Source organism: Arachis hypogaea, chromosome 15, assembly GCF_003086295.3.
Source record: "Arachis hypogaea cultivar Tifrunner chromosome 15, arahy.Tifrunner.gnm2.J5K5, whole genome shotgun sequence".
In the NCBI taxonomy this organism is placed as follows: Eukaryota; Viridiplantae; Streptophyta; class Magnoliopsida; order Fabales; family Fabaceae; genus Arachis; species Arachis hypogaea.
The window spans coordinates 157,883,826-157,911,015 of record NC_092050.1 but is presented as its reverse complement, the minus strand read 5'-3'; the positions used below and the strand labels follow the sequence as shown (position 1 = coordinate 157,911,015).

At 34.0% G+C, this 27,190-nt stretch overlaps 3 protein-coding genes across 7 annotated transcripts; 2 read left to right on the top strand and 1 right to left on the bottom strand.

Moving 5' to 3' along the window:
* The first annotated feature begins 1,044 nt into the window (after positions 1-1,044).
* On the top strand, positions 1,045-3,185 carry LOC112747289 (heavy metal-associated isoprenylated plant protein 31). The gene is made up of 3 exons (XM_025795242.3): positions 1,045-1,194; positions 1,288-1,369; positions 2,615-3,185. Exons 1-3 carry the CDS (start codon positions 1,189-1,191, stop codon positions 2,947-2,949), a joined length of 423 nt encoding a protein of 140 aa, XP_025651027.1. The 5' UTR covers positions 1,045-1,188; the 3' UTR covers positions 2,950-3,185.
* Positions 3,186-10,965: 7,780 nt separating this feature from the next.
* On the top strand, positions 10,966-11,989 carry LOC112751789 (heavy metal-associated isoprenylated plant protein 39). Of its 2 annotated transcripts, none has more exons than XM_025801049.3 (3): positions 10,966-11,153; positions 11,284-11,365; positions 11,495-11,989. In XM_025801049.3, the coding sequence occupies exons 1-3, from the start codon at positions 11,145-11,147 to the stop codon at positions 11,710-11,712; spliced, it is 309 nt and encodes a 102-aa protein (XP_025656834.1). In that variant the 5' UTR covers positions 10,966-11,144; the 3' UTR covers positions 11,713-11,989. The 2 variants fall into 2 exon arrangements, with proteins under 2 accessions (XP_025656834.1, XP_025656835.1); XM_025801050.3 differs by having other exon boundaries at positions 10,967-11,153; positions 11,287-11,365.
* Positions 11,990-13,547: 1,558 nt separating this feature from the next.
* LOC112751788 (pentatricopeptide repeat-containing protein At3g60050) lies at positions 13,548-16,965 on the bottom strand. Of its 4 annotated transcripts, none has more exons than XM_025801048.3 (4): positions 16,244-16,699; positions 14,494-15,981; positions 14,296-14,350; positions 13,548-14,187 (listed from the first exon to the last, which is right to left on the bottom strand). In XM_025801048.3, exon 2 carries the CDS (start codon positions 15,897-15,899, stop codon positions 14,586-14,588), a length of 1,314 nt encoding a protein of 437 aa, XP_025656833.1. In that variant the 5' UTR covers positions 15,900-15,981; positions 16,244-16,699; the 3' UTR covers positions 13,548-14,187; positions 14,296-14,350; positions 14,494-14,585. The 4 variants fall into 4 exon arrangements, with proteins under 4 accessions (XP_025656833.1, XP_072074183.1, XP_025656831.1 ...); XM_072218082.1 differs by having other exon boundaries at positions 14,285-14,350; positions 16,244-16,697; XM_025801046.3 differs by having other exon boundaries at positions 14,494-16,965.
* Positions 16,966-27,190: the final 10,225 nt, after the last annotated feature.

Below are 27,190 nucleotides of genomic sequence, written 5' to 3'. Positions count from 1 at the left end.
GGCAATAATGAAAAGGATTTTGAATTTTTGGTGCATTTGCCAATATAAAATTATGCTGATAACTATCCTTAAAATTGTGCACTGATGTTGATAGCAGCAGAAATTATGCAATGTATGTCATAAGCACAAACATCCGCTCTTAAACATAATCATAATACCTTTTTCTAATTCAAGAAAGATCATGTTTTTCTTTTTGTTTTTCAAATATAAGTATACCCTTTGACACATTAAAAGAACTAAAATTTTAACAAGAATATTTTAACTTTTTTGACATGTTAAAACACTAATGTATCTAAATCTATTTAACATTTAGTAGCATTGACTTTTAAATGCATAAAAAAGTTAAAGCTACAATTATTTATATAAAATTTAATTTTGATGTACTATTAGTGTAAAGTAATTTTACATGTGCATCTAATTACGCAATGACACACCAATAAAAATAACTACTTTTTACATTGACCGTGTGATTGATCATCTAAAAGAACGACGCTTTACACTGTCAGTGCATCAAAATTAAATTTTTATTTTAAAATAGATGAAATATATGGTTAAACCACCACTGTAATTTTGGACAAAAATTCTAGTTAAAATTTTCTAATTTTGTATGATTGGTCTGCATAAGAAACTCTACATAGAATGCTTGGAAGTACATGATTGCAGATTTTAAATTGAAGATGATATCTATAAATTAAGTGAAGACACCCCATGCAGCATCCTTAGAGAATGTCCTACACAACAACATATGCAGGTAGTAATCATTTTGTGTTGTGTCACAAACAAAAGAGAGAAAGCTGAAAAGCAAAATGGTACATGGTGGTCCAGTTTCAATGAAGAGAGAAGCAGACACAAAGTGAGGGACTGTGCCTCAAAATTGGGATCCACTTCCCACGCCTCAAATATTATTATTAACTATTTTATTATTATTACTTCTGCATGCTATCTTTTTTTTTTTAATTCCAAGACCTTAATAAAACTTTTTTTTAATTATTTTTTTTCAGCCTATAACTGTTTAAAAGAGACCCTTCATACATCAACTTTGATGCTATATTCCATTCACTTCTTCATCATTCTCTCTCACAAACTGGTTTGAATTTGGTGCTACTTCAAAGTCCAAACTTCAAAAAACAAAGGGACTTGAATTGCTTGTTCATATTTTTTTTCTAAGACTTAAAAAAACTAATAACAATGTCTGTAAGTAACTATTCTTTATTGTTTCTCTTTTGTGACACATATAAACACAGAATGGTTAGCATTTGTGACTGAGATTGTTGCATGGATCTGCAGAATATGGTAGAGGTGAGAGTTCCAAATCTTGATTGTGAAGGATGTGCTTCAAAATTGAAGAGAGCTCTCTACAAGCTCAAAGGTACATTATATTTTTTTTTTTTCAACCTACTTTTTTTGTTTATATCTATTATTTTTATATATATGTAGACATATATATATGTGCCAGAGGAACAGTTTTTATGTTAAGTTATTCTAAAAAAATCCCATGTGGAATGTTTGTGTTACAAGTTGGCAAGTGCACAAGTACAAGCAAGTATTAGAAAGCCAAGATTTTAGGCTTCTGCATATGCACTGAACTATTATCATCTGACACATACAATTCCCCCATTCCTTTTTGTCCATGCCATAAAGATTTAATAAACTTTTAACAAATTTATTTTATGTTGGTTGTAATATGCTGAAAAATTTAAATATGGTAATGTTATTAGTGTATATACTAAAAAAATGAGTCTGATGGTGTAAAACACTTGAATATGGAATCACAACTTTTTAAAAATATTTTAAAAAGTGTAATTCAAAAATTTAAATAAAGAATAACATATTGAAGAAAGTGCTTTACTAACAGACATATTTCTGTATAAATATTTTTTGTTCTAAAGATTTATCTGTTTATAACTGCATATTTTACTAGTGAAATTCGTCATTCTGTAATAAAACGGAAAGAGTACGCAAAGATAATAAAATTGTGAAAGAATAATGAAAGAAAAGAAAAGATGAAGAAATTTTATTGATGGTTGATTGATTGAAAATTGTAAACTATGAAGGTAAAACTAAGTATATATAGAGAGCATTGTCCTATGAAAGATAAAAGCAAATAAAAATAAGATAAAATAAAGACTAAAATTATAATTGAATTTGTGTATTCTGTTGGGTTGGATTTGTGGGTTGTGAGACGTCTTTATTGTTATCATGGGCAAAAATGGAAGAGTGGTTTAATATTCTATAAAACATTATTTTTGCCCCATGTAGAAAATAAAAAGTGATGTAATGGTTTAGTACATTTGTTTTTAGAGAAAAATCCAAAATAACTCTTAACAATTATCTCAAAAGACAACGAGGTCCTTGACAAAAAAAAATACCAATCTGGCCCCTGAGATTTACTTTTATGGGACTGATTAGCTTCTGTACCAAAAAAAAGTCAATGTTATTTTTTTGGCACAGAGACTAATCAGTACAAAAAAAAATCAGGAACCGAATTGGATGTTTTTTTCTTTTTTTTGGATCTCATTGTCCTTTCGAGATAATTGTGAGGGACCGTATATGGGTATTCACTCTTGTTTTTATAATGTTGAATTTTGAAATGTGGTACATTTGCACATAATAGGAGTAGATGAGGTAGAGGTGGAAATGGAGGCACAAAAGATAACAGTTAAAGGGTATGGCTTAGAAGAGAAGAAGGTTTTGAAGGCAATAAAACGTGCAGGGAAGGTAGCAGAACCATGGCCATTCCTAGCAGGCCATTCTCATTTTGCATCATTCTATAAGTACCCTACTTACATTGTTAACCATTACTACAATGATGCATACAAGAGTGAAGCTACAAATGGAGTTCATACTTTCTTCCATACACCTTCTGTTTATTCTGTTGCTGTGGCCTCTGATGAGGCCTTTGCTTCACTCTTCAGCGATGATAACCCTCATGCATGCTCCATTATGTAAGACATGTTCATATATCATATCATATGAGTCATGTTTTTCCACAATCATCAAGGTTTTTTTTGTCTGTTTTTAATTATTATTTGTTTATTTTTTTTTTCTAATTTTACTCAAGATTAGAGGTTATCGGTTCCTACAAACACACAACCATTCGGTTTGCTGCTTTTACAATAATCAAACCGAATCGAATCGAACCAACAACGGTTTGGTTCGATCGGTTTTTCGGTTTTAATTCCTAATGAGAAGAATATGAATCACAATAATTAGATGTTCAAAATAGTCAATAAACTGAAATAATAAGAGTAAAACATTGAAATGGTTAGGGGTTGAAAATTTTTGTTGTTAGGTTAAATGTTAAAATGGTTAAAATATTGAAATGTATGTATATCTTCCGTTCGGTTTGGTTCGATTCGATTTCTATCGAGCCAACCGAAAATCGAACCGAACCGATCGGTTTTGTAAAAAAAAAACAAAAAAAAAATTTCGGTTTTCAAATCAGTTGTTGTAATTTTCGATTCGATTTTGCGATAATTTTTAGTCCGGTTCGATAACTTACACCTCTACTCAAGATATTCGCAATTTGAATTTATAATTTTTTTAAAGTATCTTTTTAATATTTTTTTACTAACGCAATGATGTGTCATATCATATCAAACACATTTTAGATGATTGATATTATTAATTGAGTTTTTATATTTTAAATGAGGTCTACTCGAATAAAAATATCTTTATATAAAAATGATAATTAAGATGTCGAGAAATATTACGTTAAATATGTCAAATTATAGGTTTATATTAAAGGATAATTGCTTACAAAAATAGTATATAAGGGTTAATAAACAATTGATACCTCATTTAGTAAATTCAAATTTTCCCACCTAGTTATGTACTTATGTTCAATACTGATTACTGATACATCATATATTTCAATATTTCATAGATTACATTATTTCTCTTGAATCCCTGTCATACTGCCACTGACACAAAGTGACACATCATTATGTCAATTGAAATTCCATTATTGACCATGGCATTGGCAAATTGATAATAAAAAATCTTGGTATCTGACTCGGTTACTGGGGGGGCTGTACATTTTTTAACTGTTTTTTTTTTTTTTTTCACATTTGGAAACATAGGAAATGTTAAAGTTACAAGATGATTTATGAGAATTTAGAAATGTCCAATATAACTTTTGTTTCCTTTTTGTTGCTGAGACAAATTCCACCTACTTTGTTTGAGTGATGACTGCTATTCAAAGTTGAACATCACATGTGGGGAAAGCCACATGAATTTGAAGCAAAATAAGAAAGAACATCACATATGGGCCCTGCTTTCTTCTATGCAACTGTAGATTTTATCTTATTCTTATATCACCCCTTGTTGACCACCATTATAGTCAGATATCCATCATGCTCATACAGAAAATATTATTTCATTTTTCTCAATAAATTTGTTCAAGCGAGCTCATAATATTACAAAACCACTAAACTCTTTGACTAACTAATTTTTATATACTTAAAAATCAATATAATATATTTTTTGAAATATATAAATAAAAATTCTTTAATTACATAATTATTGATGTTCGATTTCAGTGGAATTTAAAGTAAATAATTTTTAAAGATGCTTCCATAAAGACGCTTAAAACGTCTTTTTGTAAAGATGCTTACGTTTTGCATTATTATTGGAAGTATTAATGAACCGGTTATTTTAAATTTTTTAACAAATTAGAATAAAACCGATTTTTTTTTAAAACAATAACAATAAACTCAATTTTTTTAGAGATTTAATTGTATTTTTAAATTTTTAGGAATTTAAATGTCCACAAAACAAAAAATCAGGGATATATTTATCTTTTTATCAAAAAGTTTAAATATATTCGGTTTAGATTGTGTAATTCGATCGGATCAAATCAGGTCTAATAATTATAATGAAAACAATTAGGTTTATTATTATTGTTATAATAAACTGATTTTGTTCTGGTTTATTAAAAAATAAATTATTAACTAATTTAATAAAAATGTCCAATAATAACATAACAAATATAAACATCTTTAAAAAAAAAGACATTTTTAGTGTCTTTATTAAAGTGGTATCCTAATTTTTATTATATGTTATTATGATTTAATGGTTTGGTTAATAAAATATACTATATATCTTATACATATAATTTGTATCTATATTTACTAGAATTTATACATATGAATTAATATAATTTATATTTATATTTTTCTAAATTTATACACACAAATTAATAAATTTTATTTATTAAAAATAATTTAGTATTTATACTAATCAAATAATTAAAAAAAATACTGAAAAAATGATTGGTCTCCAAGAATTTCTGAAAACATTTTTCTTGCATTTCATTATGAAATTTATTATTACCACCAATGGGATTGCTAGTTACTGTTGTAGTATAGATGTAGGGTAGTAGAAGTGTCTTGTAGAAGTGTCTTTTACATAAATAATTCCATTTCGACTTTTTGAGTAAAGAGAATATTGATTTAGAAAAGGAGCAGCAGAAAAATTAAATAATGGTACCTTCCAATTGTTGCCCTAAATAACTTGACCCACCAATACACTGTAATTTCAACTTCGAACCATTGAATTTGAATGAACCATTAATTTATTCAACCACTTTTCTCTACACAAACAATATATATGAACCACTTTTCTTATTTTTATTATATTACTATCATTTAGTTAAATATTTTCGTTTCTTCATGTAAAAGTTGTAGTTGAACAAGTAAATAAAAGTTCAACAGATAGACATATAACTCATAAGATTTATAATTCCATAACAAATTTATATATGAATATTCATTGATTATATATAGATATGCTCGATCTAGTGAACTTACAAAAAGATATCATTTCAAATTCCTTTTACATATTAGAAAGGTAAGAAAAAGCAGTAGAAAAAAAAATATGTGTATATTTATGTTGTATAAAATGATATAATATAAAAAGATTTGTACTAAGAGAATCGAAATAATAAAGATGTAATATTTTATAATAAATATTTAGATATTGTTTCACTTAATTTTTTGGTACTGTTCAACAGGGTGTCGAATCGAACTTGTATTAAGATATCAATTCGGGAAACACATACTACTCTTCTAAAAAAGAGTGAACTTGATCCAGAAATTACTTATCGAAATAACTTGCGTTAAAATTACTAGTGACAAATTTATGATAAACAAGGTAAAATAAATAAATAAATGAACAGAAAAAAGCTTTAAATCAATAAATATAAAATTGAATTGGAAAGGAAAGGAAATAGAATAACGACAAAATGTAAAAAAAAAAAAAAAAGAATCAAACATAAATAAATTAAAATAAAATAATTAACTTCTAACACTTACACACACTTACATTCTATGTTTTTTTATTGCGTTTGTGAAATTGAGAAATGTTTATAAATTTGAGTGATGATTTAGTATTGTTTTTCTTTATAAATTCCTTCTATTTATAGATTACAAAAGTAGACCTATTCTTAAAGAATTTTGATTACTATCTTAGTTTCTTCCTTTTTTTTTATGCCATGATTTTACCTTAACCTTGAAAAATTTTCATATGGTACTCCGATCCTCAATTTTCTTTCTTTGTTCTTCAAATCTCACATTCTTTGTATCGTGTCTGTTTTTGGGGTTTTTTATTTAAATAAAATATTTGGGCTCCTATATTACCTGATTCCCCTAAATGGTTTTCTTGAACGTGAATCCCCTAAATCATATAATATATAAATCGTCCTAGGGTCGTGTGTCTTAATGAATATATAAATCATTATACTCTGGGACGATTTATGCATGAATTGCATAGGTGAATAAGGCATAAATCGTCCCAGCCCACTGTGTGTTATGAATAACACGTAAATTGTCCTAGACTAGGATGATTTATACATTTTAACCTAAAACACTCTACCCTGACACGATTTACATGCTTCTTCCTAATCCTCTATCCCCTAACACGATTTACGTGCAAATTCCAAACCCACAAGCCCCTAGGATGATTTATGTGAAAACTTTTATGTGTAATTCGAATTATAACTCATCTAGAGTAAAAAGACATGTGTTTCTTTAATATATGACAACCATTTTTTTATGCAATCACACCATATTTACTACTATATCAAATTTGAGTTCAATTAAGAAGTTAATTTTTTAAGTTACAATTTTTTTAATTTATTTTTATTTTAAATTTTAAATTTTAAATTTTAAATTTTAAATTTTAAAAAAATAAAAATAAAAAATTAATTTACAATAAAAAATAAACTAATATTAATTAAAGTTAATTTTCATATATTTATTCATCAAATTTATATTGTGTTGACTTATTTATTTGTTCTAGAATATTCTACTACACAAATATTTATGTAAATCATATTATGGGCTTGATTATATATATACTATAAGAAAATGAAATATTTGTAACAAAAATTTTGTAAAAAATTTAAAATTGTTAAAAAAAATAATTTTTGTAATAAAAATTAGTGATTATTACATAATAATAATATTTTATAATAACAATACAATTTGTTACAAAACGTTTTGATATTTTGTAATAATTTGATTTTTTGTTACAAATTATTTTAGCTTTTGTAACGAATCGGTGTGTTATTGCAAACATTTAAAATATTTTGTAATAAAAAATTAATTTGTCACAAAATTCAATATTATTTGTAACAAGTTATTTGTTTGTCACAAAATATTAAAATTTTTGTAACTAAAAAAAATGATTTTAAAATGTTAAAATATTTAAAATAATTTTATTTTGTTTCCAAAATTTAAGTTTTTAAAATATTATTTGTATTAATTGATTATTTTTTATGAAAAATCAAAGATTAAATGATTAATTTTTAAAAATGGTATATATTATTTTATATTTTTTATAAAATTAATATATAATTTTTACTAATAATCAAGTGTTAAATGTTGATTAGAAATTAATTTTTAAATTAAAAAAATTATTGTTAAATACAAATAAAAATCGTCCTAGGACTTGTGGGTTTGTGATTTGCACGTAAATCGTGCTAGGGGTAGAGGGTTAAGAAGAAGCACGTAAATTGTGTCAGTGTAGAGTGTTTAGGTTAAAATGCATAAATCATCCTAGGCTAGGACGATTTACGTGTTATTCGTAACACACAGTGGGCTAGGACGATTTATGCCTTATTCACCTATGCAATTCATGCATAAATCGTCCCAGGGTACAATGATTTATATATTCATTAAAACACACAACTCTAGGACGATTTATATATTATATGGTTTAAGAGATTCACGTTCAAAAAAACCATTTAGGAGAATCAGGTAATATAGGAGTTCAAATATTTTATTTAAATAAAAAACCCCTAACCAAGTTGGGTTGGTCTAGTGGTTAGCTCACTAGTCCGCTTAAGCAAGTGTCGGGGATTCGAATCCCGCCTTGTGCATGCAGCAACCCATTGGCCAGCGGCAAACCCTTAAATGGAGCTCAGTACCGCGACGGATTAGTCCTTGACCTGTCGGGTTGGGGGATACCGTGGGAAACCAAAAAAAATAAAAAATAAAAAACCCCTGTTTTTGACTATGTATGTAGTATTGATACAACTTTTTGACTTACTCTTAACTATTAGCCTTTCGACTTTAGCCTCAAATGCTCTTTGTTTCTTTAATTTAGTCGAAAGAGGTTTTTTCTATAACCAAGAAACACTTATCATCATTTTGATTTTGCTGTATCAAATATTTATTGGTCAAAATTTATATCAATAGATATACTAAATGATTCTAATAAAATTAGTTGATGTTAATATATTCTAACCTTTCAAAGTTTAATTTTGCGGTGCCATTATTAAGAAATAGTTTTGTGCAACATTGAGAAAATATTCTGATGAAAGCATATAGCATATATTAGAACAGACAACAATCTAAAACCAACATTATAAATGTAAGCCGTGCCCATGTCTGCTGTTAAGTAAGTCACAATGCTTTTCTTCATATTATTTTATATTGAATGATTCTTTGTCTTGATAGAGAAATTTGGGTTGGTGCCTCATTGGCACTGTAAAGAAAGCATAAATTTCGAAATGACTTATCATGGGTTTTTAATATTATTAATTAACTAATAATTAATATTTATCTACCACCAAGTTGAGTATTGCATTTTGTTTTTATTTTGAAACACCATAGACTTCTGAGCTTGATCTTGTTACATAATTATTAAAAATTCAATAGATACTTTCAAACTTTCCTGCTACAAAAGAAGAATAATAAGAAACATTCCCTAGAAATTACCTTCTCCAATATACTAGCTTTCTTTTTTTTTTTTTCTTTATTGAAAAAATTCATTTTAGAGAAACATTCCCTAGAAATTACCTTCTCCAATATACTAGCTTTCTTTTTTTTTTCTTTATTGAAAAAATTCATTTTAGAGAACATTCATTTATTTATATAAAGTTAAAAATAAAAAAAAATGATCATGATGTCCAAATTTTCTTAAACTTTTGAATTTCTTTTGATGAAACAAATAGACAGGGTAGAGCGGGGGCGGGGATGCCTCTCTACTCTCCATTTCTGCCCTCGGATTTGTTCTCCATCCCCGTCCCTATTCTCTGCTGTGGGGAAATATTGCTTCCCATCTCCATTCTCCATGGGGCCTCATTCCCCGCGGAGACCCCATTCCCCATCTATATAATAGTTCTAACTAATTATTAATTTTCATATGAATAAAGCTGCAAGTATCTATCTTATACAAAAACTGCAAGATTTTATACAAAAAGTCTAAATGACACGATGGTGACTTCTTTCGAAATGACGCAATGGGGTGACGCAACGACGAATCAAAGGACAAAGCAGTGGACGAGGTGGGAGACGCGGCAACAGAGAGGAGAATGGATACAACGGCAGAGTTACGAAAAGAAACGCCGCAAATAGAAATTACGACGCGGTAAGGGTGATGGCACGGTGAGGTGTGACGATGCGGTGAGAAGGGTGGCGAAGAGGTGGTTGCAGAGAGATTGGATGGAGTATGGACAGCGTTAGAGATTTCTGAATTGAAAAAGGGGTTATACAAATAAAGATTAGGAATTTTGGGTTTATATATATATGTGTGTGAGAAAAATGACTAAAAAATATATATGAGAAATAAACTATTAAGAATAATTCATGAAATTCATAAATTTCAGGGAATAAGGGAGACGGGTGGGGATCCCCGCTCGGATTTCCACGCCTGCTTCGGGGGAATTTTGTCCCCATCTCCATCCCCACTAAAAAAATTTCTCACAATCGAATCTCCATTCGAGACCGTCCCTGCAGAGATCCCCGTGTCACGGGAGTTTTGCCATCCCTAGAAACAAACAAATGTCTAACCAAAATCCATATAGCAATTTTGCTATTTTATATTTATTTTGATCCTTTTCAATTCTCTTACGTATGAATATTATCATCATTATTATAATTATAATAAGTACAAGTGTACAGCCCTGGCGTGACCAATTTTTTTTCCCACAAGGGATGATAACAATAACGGATGAAATGAAATTATTTAATTGGAAGTGAACTGATTCATATAGATGACTACTCTTAGTAAAGTTAAAATTCTAAGTTCTTATAAATTGCATTATTAATATAAAAATATTATATATGCACAAAAAATAAACTATTGAATTAATCATTATTAACTTATTTTTAATGTATATTTTATATTTTTAATATATCTTCTATATATATAATTTAGTTATTAATTTTAACATATATGTAACATAATTGAATATTTCTCATTTTAATCATTTTTAAAGAATTTTGTATTAATTAAAGATCTTAAAATAAAAAAAATTTGTTATCCAATAAAATAAAATTAAAATTTTAATTTTTAATATATAAAATTTATCAAAAACCTAAAATAAAATAAAATTATATACATTAAAAAAAAAAAGATTGAAGATGGCATCACCATGTCAAAGATTTGTCGCATGTGGGATAGAATTGCACCATGCGGCAAGAAATTTGCATTTAAAGGGCTCCATCTGTTTGATATGACTCTCTCACAGTCACACCCCATAACCATTCACCTAACATATAGTATTAGTAACATAAATATATATATAAAGTATAAATAATTAACTTACCCTCTTAGTCTTAGTACATATTTAAGGCCTCAACACTCTACTCCCAAGTTTGTTTCACACCATTATTCTAGCCTAGCTAGATCCTCTTCAAATGGCTCAGGTACATTCACTTCTCTCTCTTTCTTCCTCTTGGATCCAATACCATATCTATGATTAATTAATTTAAAATTATATGTCTTTACTAATTTTCTTAACACCCTTTTGTGTATTCTTTCTATGGATCCATATAGCAGAAGGTTGTGTTAAAGGTTTTGACTATGACTGATGATAAAACAAAGCAGAAAGCTATTGAAGCAGCTGCAGATATATTTGGTGAGTATAGTTTGTGTTTATTTATTTATTTATACCTTGAATTCATATATAATTTCATATTAATATGTGACTAATAATATAATATAAGGTTGTGATCTGATTAATTTTGATGAACACATATATATATAGGAGTTGATTCAATAGCAGCAGATATAAAGGAGCAGAAGCTAACAGTGATTGGACAAATGGACACAGTGGCAATTGTGAAGAAGCTCAAGAAAGTTGGCAAGGTTGATATCATATCTGTTGGACCTGCCAAAGAAGAGAAGAAGGAAGAGAAGAAAGAAGAAAAGAAAGAGGAGAAGAAAGAAGAGAAAAAGGAGGAAAAGAAGGAAGAAAAGAAATGAAAGAAAAAAAAAAAAATCCCCAATACTTATCTCATTGGTCTTATCAAAATTCTTCACCCTTTTATTTTTATTTTTTATTTTTAATTGGTTTGCATATTTTTCTTATATTCAGAAGCCATTATAAGATGCATAGTTGTCTATAGTTTTTTTTTTCCCCTTCTTCTTCTCAAATCTGCTGTTTCCTGCATAAATCAATTGTCAAGATGCAAATGAGTTTTTTAATAAGTATTCCCAAAATTTGACTAACAGAGAATAAATATTAGACAATGTTTTTCAATTTTGATAGGATAAAATAGTTTCTTTTCCTATTCTCTCCATTTATTTTTTCTATTTTCCTTTTAGCATTTTTCCAATATAAGAGATGCTTTGGTAATTGACAAGCTGCAAATTTCAGATAGCTCTAGTTTTCTACTTATTAATTATTGCATGATATTTTATTTTAGTCTTATTATGCAAATGGCTATTAGGGTATTGTTATTGTGACTATGACAACATCTGTATCTTTTTTATTCATAATTTCATATCATACGGTTATGAATTGTGCTAAAGTTTGGTTATGTAATAAGGCCAAGAAGTTATTTGGGCATCACGAAGTTCCTTTCCTATTCGCTTGTGGGTCATTTTCTCTTAACTCAATGGCACCAAAGTCCAAAGATGCTAGCAAAATCCAGCCTTTCTAATAAAACAATTGATAAAGACAAAAGTGATTTTCAAATGTTTCATAATTTCTTTATGAGACGGCTCGTGCACAATATTGCTTGCTGAGCAAAGCATTTTGATTTAATCATTTTCTAAAAGTAATTAGTTAGGTATGGCTTATAAGCATGGTAATTTTAGTATTGAGGCTCAATATTTTGTTCTAAGAATGCCTAATCAATTTGGAATTATGGCATGGTTTCAACAGTTCCAATAAATATGACTGATATTAGTATTGTGCATCTTTAAGCATAGAAGTGCCACCTTGATGAATTATAGTTATTGACCTTATATTTAACATATGTATTAATGATGGATCTATATATTATCAACATTATCTGTGGCGACTAGTGTCCACAGTCCACAGAAGAATTTTGGGGACTGGCAATTATCATGACATAGCCAATGACAGATGATGTTACATTGTTACTAAATATAGGCCAAGATTGATCTATTTTATCGGATGAAAGAAATTGTCTCATTTTCCTCTTATAACAATCAATATTCAATAGGATGCATGGAAGGCCAAAGATGTAAAGGCAAAGAAAGTAAATCAATATATAAGGTTCTCTCTCTTCAATCTCATTAAGTCATTATTATATGTAAAGTAGGGCAAAGGAGTGAAAGGACTTGCAAATTTAAGGGTCTTTTATATTTATTTTTTGAGTAGTTACTGAAAGATACGTGCAAGAGTGCAACACCATATCACCAATCAGTCAAACCTATTCATGATGCTTGCATCAACAAATTAATCTAGACATCAATGAAGCCTTGAAAAAAAAGAAAAAGAAGAAAATAATTGGAAATTGGAAATTTCAAATTTCCAAGATTAGATTTTTCACTTAGCGGTATTCAACTAGACAACTACTAAGGGTTCATGCCTTGATTGCATGGATAATGGATTGACATGTCACCCTGCTAACCAATATAATTGACCAATTTAATCAACAAGAACATAATACTCATTCCCTTCCAAAATATATCAACTTGTAAATTTGGTATGCTTACAATTATATGTATGTGAATACAATTTAAGTTACAATGTATTTGGTAAACATAAAAAATAGACAATTTGTTTGGCCTATATTTAAATCTTGGAGACATAAAAAATAGTAAGATAAACTGGAAAGACATCGGCATATATAAATGAAATGAATAATATTTTTTCTACCTTGTAAATTTTGAATTGAATGAGAAAGTAATGGAAGTTGGTATACAACAAAAATCAACTTCAATGAATTGTAGGTTTAGATATGCAGATTATAGAAGGGAGTTCTTTTCACTTTTTTAGAGGCAAAACATTATATTATATCTACAGGAGCGGACTTCAATATGCCCAACACCAAAGGCATCTACAATAGCTTGTTGTGAGCCTATTTGCATATGCACAGCAGTAACACATGCCTAAGAAGATGAATAATATGCATTGCACCAGCAAATACCATTCATAAGAGCCAAGGATGGCAGGTTACGAATCAGCATGTACCGCTTACGGTGAGATAACAAGGTGCAAGATACCTAGCCGACAAAATGAGCCAACGAAACAATAAAGCAAGTGAACGTGCTGCTCAAGCTTTATGTTGGAAGTGGTTGTCCTTGAAGCCCCAGCAACAAAGACGTGTGATTGGATACCAGTAAAGTGAAAAAATGCTCATGAAGGTCTTCAGAAACAGCTTGCAATTCTAATATGATACAAGCTTGCTTCGTTTGAGAAATTTGATCAGTGACTGAGATGACCAACAACTCGTTGCTCTCATTGTTTCCAATCATAAGGTCAAGCTGCAGGAAAATAATGTAGAAGTGAGTATATGCAGCACGTTTTGTCATTTATTTTCTTATTATCATTATCATTTTAATACCATACAATCATCTGTACCTCCAAAATACCTGCATTATTGCTTGCCGCCAGTTTCACCACCAGCTATAGGATTGAATCAACCAACTGAAAAGTAATATTATGAAGGATAAACACAAATAACAAGCTTGGCATTGATCACATATTAAAATAAAATGATAAGATTCAGGGTTACATGTCGTATAATAGTCACTAAAGAAAATATATATTAGAAGGGAGAAATCACATACTTTGGTTCTCCGGCTTAATAACTAGCTGCATAACCATCAGAGTTACTTGAAAACCCAGTGATTAAAATCCCCTATGAGACAATCTATATCTGCTATTTCTTGCGCCTTTTCACCTTGATGCTTGAAATAAGGTGGGTATACTTCCCCTTCTCCATCATCTGCCTTATCACTTTATGTGCTAAAGCAAGCTTTCCAGCATTCCGTAAATTACTCACTAGTGTAGTATAGACAATAAAATTTGGACTACAACCTTTGGCCTCCATTTCCTGTAGCATTGAGCATGCTTCATCAAACTTTCTGGCCATACATAATCCGCGAATCATGGAATTGTATGTAAATACATTTGGGATTTGTCCTCTAGAAATCATCTCATTGAACATTTCCTGAGCTCTTTCAAGATCACCAGCCACCACATATCCTGTGATCATTACAGTGTATGCCACCACATCTGGCATACACCCATTTTTTATCATTTCGTCAAAATAATATTTGCAAGCCTCTAGATTTCCAGCTCTGCTTAGTCCATCAATTAATGTGGTGAAATGAAGAACAGTTGGCTCTATACCAGTTTCTTTCATGCTATTTAGAAGATTAAGAGCTGCAAGAGGTTTATCTCCTTTACCAAGAACATGAAGAAGAATGTTGTAAGTATGAAAATCAGGAGAATGACCATTTCTACCCATCTCATAAAGCAACCTGTTAAAGTGATTGAATTTTCCAAGTCGATACTTTGCTAACATAACAATGTTGTAAGTCAAAACATCAGAGGAAAAACCATCAAGCAACATCTGCCTATAAACCCACTCAATCAAACGGTACTGGTTTAAAACAAGAAGACAGTGGAGAATTGCATTGTAGGAGTGCCTAAAGGGCCGGTAGTTAAATGATTTTGACTTAATGAACTTCATCACCAACTTCCTAGCAAACCCTGCCTCACCACAAGTGCAGATCAAAATGTGGAAAGTGCGAGCAGTAGCTGGAAATCCTTTCTCAATCATCTCATCAACAAGCCTCCACATTGCTTGAAACTCATCACACTCGGCAAATATCTGCAGAACCAAGTGATAGGAATTTGCAGTGTGCCAGTAACCCTCCTGCTGCCCACACCACAGAAAAAATTTGTATGCCAGTTTAGCGCATCTCCCCTTGTTTTCACAGTTTATGCCTTTCAACATCCCATACAGAACCTCCCTCACGAGAAAAGCTGATGGCCTAACACGCAATCCATCCAAAGCCCGTCTAAAATCTAACTCGGGACTATCCTGTCCAAGAACCTCGAGAATTTTCTCAGCATCCATTCCCACATTTTCTATGGACCCATTCCTATGCAAAAAATGCTTCCTGTCTAAGCTAGCATTATCCTCATTCGGATCAAAATCAACAGTGTCACAAGAGGTAGCACACATTTTCTTCAAAGGCTCCTCAACCAATTCAAAACCACTCCGAACCTCATCATCATCGCAGTGAAAAGGTTGATTGCATAAATTCCTACAAATGTTCACACAATGTGAAAACTTGTGAACCATCCTATGACCTAAAAGGACTAAAGAATTCATTGCTCGAACCCATTATCATGTATGAAGCTCTGAAACACTTAAAAACACAATCGATTTTCTTCTTTGCAATGGTAGGTTCGATACGCCCATTGAGCTAGAGATTTGACACGAATCCATTGAATTGAAAACCTGAGAGCTCAGAATAGATTGGGCCTAGGATCTCAACGATAAAATCAAGTGATAAAAAAGCGTACCGTTTTGGAGCGATAATTTAGAGTGTAGGACGATAAATTGAAATTCGTGACGGGAAATGGTGCCATTGCGGGATACGGTGCATGGTCGCCGGTGACGACGGTGGTTGGGAAGAAAAAATGGGGTCAAATTTGACTCTGTAAAACCCTAAAGGGGAAGGAAGAAGATGTACACTGCTCCATCGAGCTCGCAAATTCAACCGCCGTCGATCAGCGCCATTCGTCTGGGGAGAACCTAGTTGAAGAGGATCTCCCGCCAATCTTTCCTCGTCGGGGTTCGAGTTCAGGCGGCGATAACTCAGTCTAAGCAACGTGTCTTCCGCGAAGGAAAGTGAAGTGGTGACGAAGGTGAAGGCTAGAATGAGTGGAGGCAGGCTAGCAGAGATGAGAACGCTGGCGTTGAAACCAGAGAGGGGATAGCAGTGGTTCGTGCGGCGCGACACGATCCTGGAGTTTCAGAGAGGAGGAGAATGGAGATGGCACATCTCTTCAGCTGGGTTGGAAGGCGGGTCGGGGCGGATGGGGAGTATGGGCGGGTTTGTCTATTGGACCAGAAGCCGATGACCAAAATTCTCTGGGTCTATATTTCACAAATCCCATTTTGTAAGACAGTTTATTTAGCCCTGTAACCAAATTCAAAGCAATTGGGTCTGAAGTCGGAAACTATTATGACAAAAACTCATCAGAGGCCTGATGAAGATTATGCACTGTTTACAGACCAAAATGAATATCCAGAATTACATGACCAAATATATATATGTCCAGAATCTCGCAGAAGTTATCAATTAACTTTCGGCCAGGCAACCGTTATTTTTTGCTCATTTTACACACATAAATCGCACTAGAGATATAAGATTTTCTTATTAAGAATAAGAGGTTCTAGTTGTAAAACAATTCAGCGCCTAATTATGAGGAGGAGGGGAGGGAAAAAAGAGAAGAAAAGAGACAACATATTACATGTGTTATATTGAGTATAATCATCCAATTACTAATGTAATTAAGGGCTTGAGAGTTGAGACTCAACAATGGGCCGGATATTAAAAACAACCCAAAACGTGGAAAACAACCTTTTGCGTTATATATCATTCTGAGACAGAAATAAAAAGAAGAATTATACTGGGGATGCTCCCATAAAGACGCGTAACGTTTTTGTAAAGACGTTTATGTGTCGTATTATTATTGGACGTATCAATAAATCGATTATTTTTTAATTTCTTAACAAATTATAATAAAACTGATTTTTTTATAACAATAACAATAAATCTTTTTTTTTAGAAATTTAATTGTATTTTTAAATTTGTAGGGATTTAAATGTCCGCAAAACAAAAAATTAGGGATATATTTGTCTTTTTATCAAAAAATTTAAAGATATTCGGTTTAGATTGTGTAATTCGATAGGATCAAATCGGATCTAATAATTATAATGCAGACAATTAAGTTTATTATTGTTGCTATAATAAACTGATTTTGTTTTGATTTATTAAAAAATAAATTATTAATCGATTTAATAAAGATGTCCAATAATAATATAACGTCTTAAAAAAAAAACATTTTGAGTGTCTTTATTAAAGTGATATCCTGTTGGGAATAAGACACAATTCCCCCTTGAGAAAACACCTTTGACAGAGAAATAAAATAGACACAATCACAACACAAGAATTTAACGTGGAAACTCCAATTACCGGAGAAAAAACCACGGCCGTTGTCAAATGACAACCAGAGAATATCACTATGTGAAAATTGTTACAACACATAGACTTCTTTCTCTCACCGGCACCCCAGTACACCCACACTCTTTCAAAGCAAATATCTAACTACACCTCACAACACTCTCTAATCAAAGAGTACAGAGGAAAAGAAAAATCAGATACAAGCTTAAAGTGTTTCTGACTGGTGCAAAAACAAATGGAGAACTTAGCCTCATATTTATAGCCTAGGCCACCCACTCCATTTGCTATCCTGAGCAATGTGGGACTAATTCAACCAAATCCTAACAATCTCCACCTTGATTGAAATAGTCACACATCTTCAGCTTCCATTGTCAACACCGACAATTCTTTGCTGCCATTGTCTATACCGACAATCATAGTTCAGAGAACTATCATACTCCACCATGAAAGTATACTCACTTGGAATTAGACCACTCCAAGCATTTCACCTTGGTACAGATCGAAACCTTGCTGAAAATTCATGGTGCAACTTCCAAATTGGCTTTTCCTGGAAGTTCTTCAGCCATCGACCTAACTCCGCCACACACCTTGCATCTCAACGCCAACCAATGCCCGTGTGCAATTGTGGACCCGATTGCCACAACTCATCCTTATCCATGGTAGTGCGGTAATACCATGAGGATACTTCTTGTCTTCTAGAGAACATCATCTTCTCTCATAGAGAGAGCAACCAGAGATCTTCTCCTTCAACGCCTTGTGCAAACCTGATTGTATCAACACATCCTTGACTTGTATTTGCCACAAGCCAAAATTGATTCTTCCATCAAATTTCTCTATTTCAAGCTTCACAGCACTTGAATATCCTGACATTGTTGCAACCGTATACTGGAATAGTATAACTCAACCGTGCACTAGGAAGGGTCCCCAGGAAAGAGAGGTGGGTCACAATGGACACACTTAAATACCAAGTCTTTCCTTAGCCAGAACCTTTTCCAAACTGCACTCTCACAGTGTCACACTGCCTTCCAGCAACAACAACAGCAACCAAAGATCAACCTCAAGCCACAGGACAAAATTCTTTTCTGATGTGGAAGGTCAGACTAGGCTGCAACCACAGAGCATACTAAGAATAAATCCCACCGAACCGAAGCTCTGATACCACTTGTTGGGAATAAGACACAATTCCCCCTTGAGAAAACACCTTTGACAGAGAAATAAAATAGACACAATCACAACACAAGAATTTAACGTGGAAACTCCAATTACCGGAGAAAAAACCACGGCCGTTGTCAAATGACAACCAGAGAATATCACTATGTGAAAATTGTTACAACACATAGACTTCTTTCTCTCACCGGCACCCCAGTACACCCACACTCTTTCAAAGCAAATATCTAACTACACCTCACAACACTCTCTAATCAAAGAGTACAGAGGAAAAGAAAAATCAGATACAAGCTTAAAGTGTTTCTGACTGGTGCAAAAACAAATGGAGAACTTAGCCTCATATTTATAGCCTAGGCCACCCACTCCATTTGCTATCCTGAGCAATGTGGGACTAATTCAACCAAATCCTAACATATCCATTATATTATGCCATCATTAGCGAAAAATTAACTGCCTCAAACTCGACAAGAAACAAAAATTACATCTGAGCAAACATGGTGCCCTGAACTGTGAACTGAAAACAGAAAACATATAATCCACACAAAAGTACAAAACACAGTCAACTTGCATTGGTCTTCTTAATCTTCAATTACGATAATTCCCTTTCCCTTGGAAAAGTTTGCAGTGCCCTCACTCACCTTAAACCTTTTGCCCCCACTCTGATAGGCCTGATGAACTGCCTTTCTTTTGGTGGCCTGAATTTCATTTTCAGATTAAAAAAAAAAAAAAAAAAAAACAACCGGTCAAAATAATCTTACTTCAGTAGTAGTACTAGGTACGAATAAGGTAGTTGATTAGAATTTAAAAACATGACACTATTTAGTCAATGTATATAACACGTACTGGCATGGTGAGCATCTGAGAGGATCCAGCTTCATCCTCGCGTGGTGCGGGAAAATTGAGATCGGGAATTTGAGGCTTTTTGAACGGAGCCATTGCCATTTTTTGTTCAAAATCATAGAAGCTTGATTAGTTGATTTGAATTTGAAAACATAACACCATTAGTTAACGTATATAGCACGTACCTGTATGGTGCGCATCTGAGAGGGACCAGCTTCATCCTCGAATGGACCCATCGCCATTTTCTGTTTAAGAGCACAGAAGCTTGCGTAGGCATAATTCTCGAGTGTCTCGTTGGACATTCCCACTTTTTTCGTAAAGGGAAGTGCTAGGGAACAATGAAAATTTTGAACAATATGAACAACTACCAATCAAATGAAAATACACTACACTCTAATTTAATGCTACTAATTAAATTTACTCTTTTAATCTTATTAATTCACATTGTTTACACATTGTTCAAAAATCTTGTTAGTTACCTATACTTTTCCTTTAAGAACGGCATAACTGGAGGAATATGGCCACCATCTTCCTTACTGCATCCATCAAGGAGGAGAAAGAGAGTAAATGTATAGAATATGGTGATTATACATATTATACATAGTGGTGATTATATAGGGAGACCTATCTATTGTTTCCTTCATCAACGTCTCTATCAATAGTAGAAATTATGGTGCTGGAGTCTCTATCAAAGCCCTTTTGAAATTTGAAGTCTATACATGAAAGCTAACAATGTTTCCATTAAACTTTTTATTATTTTTTGGGTATCAAAATTGGTCAATCACCTATTAAACGTATAGGAAAAATCTAAGGGCCATCAATTTTATTGAGTTTTGGCCAGCATGTAACCAGTAGAGAAAGGTGAACCATTGGATGAAATCTCACACCATTAAATCATCATTGATGGCTATTTGATGGCTACTAATCACAAAAGTTGTTGGCCCCTAATATTGCTCGTAGCTATATATAATGTGGTATTGTTAATAATAATATTAAGTTAGGTGTCTAAAAAACTGAATTATTTGTTCTTCCAAGATAGTGATCGATGAAACGAAAATAATAAATTCAGTTAATTTGTCTCGTTAACAAAAATAAATCAGACGTGTATTCTCTAATTTAATGGAAAAATTTACGAAATTAATCAACAACCGAGTGGAAATTTTAGTTTAGAGTCGAGCTAAGCCTCAGAGTGGTCCCTGAAGTTACACTCGTGCTTCATAGTAGTCCCTAAAATTATTAATTACCCAAATTGGTACCTGAAGTTAAACGCCGGGACTCAGTGTTGTCCTTCCGGCACATTTCCTCCAGGTGGCGTCATCGGAAAGCTGATGTGGCTAATTTGGTGACACGCGGGCAAGCATAAAACGACGTAGTTTTGTTGGTGGCGCGTAAATGGCTGAAAACGACGTCGTTTCACTCCAAAAGTTGGTTTTGAAGACTCCCCCATCAAACGTTAACGTAACGCATTGTCTTCCCTCCCTCAAAATACAACACAAACCCCTCCTCCCCTGTACTCGTCAATGGCGGTGGCTGGATTGTGGTAACTGTTGCGATTTCTGTGGAGCACGACTGCTATATAGGATCGGTTATCATCATCTGCCTCAAACGAAGACTGTATCGAAGGCCTGTCTCTCTGAAAAAGGTAAGGAAAAAAGGAAAAATATAATGTGATATAAGGAATGCTCTGTTTTTTGTGAAGGTTGTTAGTTTAATCTCTTCAGTAGTTAGAAACGATTTTTTGGAGTGTTATCTGTGGGTATGCATGTTTGTGTTTCGCAATATTTAGCTAGGGTTTGATCGCAACTAGTTTTCAGAGTGGTTAGGCTAATGAAAGTGTTGACTGTATGAGGGCTGTTTGTCATGGGAAAATGCTATTTCTTATCTATTATGCTTTGCTGCATTTACAGTTAATGTGGTTTCCAACTTGTTAATATGGTTGAAGATGATGAGGTTGATTTAGAAATTTTGTTTCTAAATTGCAGATGGGAGATCCTTGGATCACCATCATGTTTCACCATGGAGGCTTATTTGTGACAGAGCGTGATGGAACTGTGAATTACAGTGGTGGACAGATTTTTCAGTTGCCGAGAGTTGACGTAGACACTGTGGATGTATTTTTTATCCGAGACTACTATAAGACACTTGGGTATGACAATGTGACTCACTGTTGGTGGCTGGTGCCTAATAGGCCATTGCAAAGAGGGCTTAGAGCTTTGACACATGACAAAGAGCTCATGGAGATGTGTTATGCTGCTCAGACCAACAAGGGAGTTGTCCATGTGTATTATGAACATGGGGTCTCTGAACCTGTGTTTGATGAGAAAACAGGACTAGCATCATCCAAAGGCAAGGAGTTGATAGTGCTACCAGACCCTATTCCACATACATACTCCAGCATCAATGTGACAGCCAATAGAATTTCCACCACATCACCACCGATTCCAACCTCAGAACCAATGAACACCACAATTCATACTCCAACAACAATCCCCCCAACTATGCCTACTGGTATTTCACAACCAAAGCATAAGAGTTACCATACTGCAACTTCTGTTAGTTATTCCAAATCACCACCCAAAGAAATGGCAGCACCCACAGCTGCTGCTCCCAGTGTTAAGCTCACCCCACCACTAAAAACAATGGCCAAACCCACAGTTGCCACTACTTCTAAGCCCAACCCACGACCAAAAAGAATGGGCCAGTCCACTGCTGCTCCTACTACGAAGCCCAACCCACCACCAAAGTCAATGGCTCAGCCCACTTCAAAACCTGTAACAAGATCAACATCACAAAAATCAAGGAGGTCTGATATACCAAAGAGAGGCCCTCAGAAAGTAAAGAATGCAGCATTACATGCTAGGAAGCCTTTAACAAGATCAGCTGCAACTGGAACTTTTGGAAGAGCATCTGTTAAGGGAAAGGATCCTGAGACTGTGTTTGTTAGCTTGTCTAGTGAGGAAGAATCTTCAGACTCCCATGACAGTTATGACAGTGTAGAGGATGAACCGTATAAGCCTGCTGCTGATGATGTCTCTAGTGAGGAGGAAGAAGTGGTTGGGAAGAGATCAACTGGAAAGAAGAGTGATGCTAAAAAGAGGACAGATAATAGAGAAGTTAATGAAAAGAGTTCAGTTATGCTTGAGGATGATGGGATTGTGTGTGCAGAGTCAGGGTCTGAAGATGATGAATTCTTCTTTGGCCCGATTCCGAAGGTTGGTGAAACGGGAGCATATTATGATGCTGAAGATGGAGCTTATGATGAATCTGATGGTGGAGAGTCTTGGCACTCTGAGGAAATGAAGACTCCACCGAACTCTGAGGATGAGTTAGACGAGGTTGAGTCAGATGAGGTGTTTCCGGTATTTAGGGAAGGAGGAAGGTTTGGTGAGCTTAAACTAAAGGTTGGGATGAAATTTAATTCTAAGATGGAATTCAAGGAAGCTGTTCGTGAGTACTGTATCCAGGAGGGAAGGCGGATCTGGTGGAAGAAGAATGACAATTTAAGGATGAGGGCTGTTTGTAAGGGAGAGGAGTGTGGGTGGGTAGTATATGCTTCCATGGATAGTGAGGGTAATTGCTGGCAGATCAAGACCTTTATGGACGATCACACTTGTCCTAGAGAGACTAAGAACAGGCTAGCTAACAGGAAGTGGCTGGGTTGCAAACTGGTTAGGAAATTAAGGAAATATCCCAACCTTAGACATTGTGAAGCTGCCCAGTACTTTAAGAGCAAGTGCGACTTGGACCTCAACAAATCTTCACTGACAAGGGCTCTAGGGGATGCTAGGGCCATAGTTTATGGAGATGCTGCTGCCCAGTATGGTATGGTTAGGGATTACGGGTTGACATTACTGAAAACTAATCCTGGCTCCACTGTGAGTATTAGTGTTACACCTCATCCCAATCCTGATGAAGATCCAACCTTTGATAGGATGTACATTTGTCTTGATGGGTGTAAAAGAGGGTTCAAGGCTGGCTGCAGACCACTTATAGGGTTGGATGTAGCATTTCTAAAAACAAAACATGGTGGTCAAATCCTCTCTGCAATTGGTCAAGATGCAAACAATCACATTTATGTGATTGCTTATGCAATAGTGTCCATTGAAAACACGGAGAATTGGCGATGGTTTCTGGAATTGCTACACCAAGACTTGGGTGACTACAAGCAACATGGTTGGTGTTTTATTTTAGACATGCAAAAGGTATGCATATCTATTGCTAGTTATCCTAAGTAACAGTTGTAATTCTTAGATATAGCTGCTGCTGAGTAGTGAATAATAGTAGTATAAATTGAATAATTATTGTGTAAATTAAATAATTGATGGTTGATGGTTGCATAGTTGATGGTTGCATTATAGTGGGTAGTATCTGTGTACTTAGCTAACCCAAGGACCAAGTTGTGTAAATTAAATAATTGTTGACTTGGATATCTGCTGGTTTATAAACACAAATCTGTTTACTTAGATTGGGTAATTGTTGTATGCTGCATAGTTGATGGTTGCATTATAGGGGGTAGTATCTGTGTACTCAGCTGTCCCAAGGACCACGTTGATGTCACTTACACAACTTTAGGGACCACTATGAGTTCATTAAAACAACATTAGGGACCTGTTTGAGGCTCGATTTGAAACTGTGACTGGCTTGTTGGATTTGCAGGGTCTAATTCATGCAGTTCAGGATGTGTTCCCAAATGTCCATCACAGATTCTGTGTATGGCATTTATGGAGGAACTTCAACAAACAGTGGAAGGATAATCAGCTTAGAGGTTTGCTTTGGGAGTGTGCAAGGTCTACGACTCAAGAGGGATTTGTGGAAGGGATGAAAAAATTGGAAAAGCTAAACAAGGATGCTTGGAGTTATCTATGCAAATGGCCGAAGAATTCATGGAGCAGGGCATTCTTCAGCATTGCACCAAAAATGGACAATATCTGCAATAATGCATGTGAGGTTTTTAACTCACGGATCAAGGACCCTAGAGCCAAGCCTATTATCACACTGTTGGAGGAGGTCAGGATGTACATCATGAGATCTATAGCCAGGAACAAGGTGAAGTTGAGGAACAATGACGGGATTCTACCTCCAATACAGAGAAGTAGGTTGGAAAAGATAAGAAAGGAATCAAAAAAATGGGTTCCCATGTGGTCTGGTGATGCAGATTACGAAATATTTGAAGTTCATGGGTGGCCTACAAATATGGCTGTTGACTTAGGCAAGAGATCATGCACCTGTGGTTTTTGGCAACTAAGTGGTATGAATTTTTTATGCATGTTTTTTAATTTTTTTTTTTTTGATTTGCAGTTCGAATTATATTTATGTATGGCTGTGATGTTCTATGTAGGGATGCCATGTGTGCATGCATGTGCCGCTTTGGCCAGGGCTGGTAGAAGGTCAGATGAATTCTGTCATAGCTGGTTGACCATGGAAGCATACAACAACACATACGGCTTCCATATAAATCCAATTCCTGGGCAGGCACTGTGGGAGAAATCACCTAATAATAGACCTCAAGCACCAAAGTTCAAGAAGAAGCCAGGGCCAATCAAGAAGAAAAGAAGAAAGGATGCTGATGAGGAGCCAAGTAAAGGCAAGAAGCAGAAGACCTCAATGAAAAGAGTTCATAAAAAAGGACATTGTCGCTATTGTGGTGAATCTGGTCACACAAAGAGGAACTGTCATAAGAGGGCCGTTGATGAAGAATCAGCTGCTGTGGCGGCGGCTGCTGCTGCTGCTAATTCTGAAGCTAATGGAGGTGAGGTCAACAATTCTGCTCCAACTGCTGCTGTAAATGGTGGTGATGCCCCAGCTGTGTCACAGGATCAGGTTGAGATTCAGCTTGATCTTAGTCAACCTATTCTGTCAGAAACTGATGACTCGCAACAGGTGGGTAATATTATTTACCCATATATATACATGTATTGTGGTCATACATTAATTTTTCTTAGTCACATTAATTTTTTGGTGTTGCATACATAGGTGCAACAACCTCCTGTTCGGCCACCCAAACTACCTCCTAAGAGAAAGTTGTCCACACCCAGTGCTACCACCCAGCCATCCAGCACCCCATCTGCAAGCACTGCATCCACTCCATCTGCAAGTACTCCATCTGCAACCACTCCATCTGCAAGCACTCTCCCAACAAGCAGTCAGCCTGCAAGCACTGAAACAGCAACGAATCTACCAGCGATGCGATTTGTGCCTAATCCGGGATTCAAGCCACCCAGAACCAAGAATTAGTGACTTAGTTTTTTATATTTGGGGATAGTATGGTGTATTTATTTCTCTATTTTGCTGAAGTAATGTACTGTGTATGCTTTCTTGCTTACAATTCCAGTGTTGGAGATTAAAAACTTATGATATTTATGTTTTGAAAACTCTGATATAGTTGGTGACTATTGTTCTGGCTTTATAATGCCTTATTTTGGATGTAATCACTACAATATGAAATATGAATTATGACTTTCTTGAAGAGATCTGTGACATATTTTTGGTTTTATTTTGCATTCTCATATGTAATTAAGATGCTTTCCAAACACTATAAACTCATATTTTATTAACAACATATGCAGGCACACTTGTCTCAATCACTTTAATTTTCATTTCTTTCAAACAAACTAACAGGTACAACCACAGCAACAACATGCATAATTCATGTGTTTCTTCCCAGATACAATTGGCCAAACTGCCTATCTAACTTTAAGACAAGAATAGCTACTGTAACCAGCAGCATAAATAAAAACACCAAAACTCCACCCACTTTTAGAACCCTAACTTCATACTCTAATCTTCGAAGTTTCCAAGCAAACTTCATCTTCCATTCTTCATTGTCAATTGAAGGGCTTGCTCTACCATCACATGTCATCACATCTTCTTCAAGAATTTTATCAATCCACATAAACAAACCACACCACTTCTTGCCTACAGTCTGCACCAAGTTTAAAGAATCAACCAAATTTATATCCAAAATTACAGCAAACAACAACAACAACAACCACTTACATTGTAGTTTGGGCAACCCACAAAGGGTCTCCCTGGATTAGAATCCGTCATTGACCATCGCAGCACTGGTCTCAAACCGCATCTGCACCATTCTGGCAAACGCGAATCCCTGTTCCTGTTCATTCTTCTCATGATGCTTCCAAACGATCGTGGGTTGTTCGAGCTTCCAGTAGCATTGCTCGCGCTAACCATTGTCGTCTAGGTATCAAGATGCTGCAGAGGAACCAACGGAAGAGACCAGAAGAGAAGAGAAGGGCACTGGAGGTTGATCTTCAGA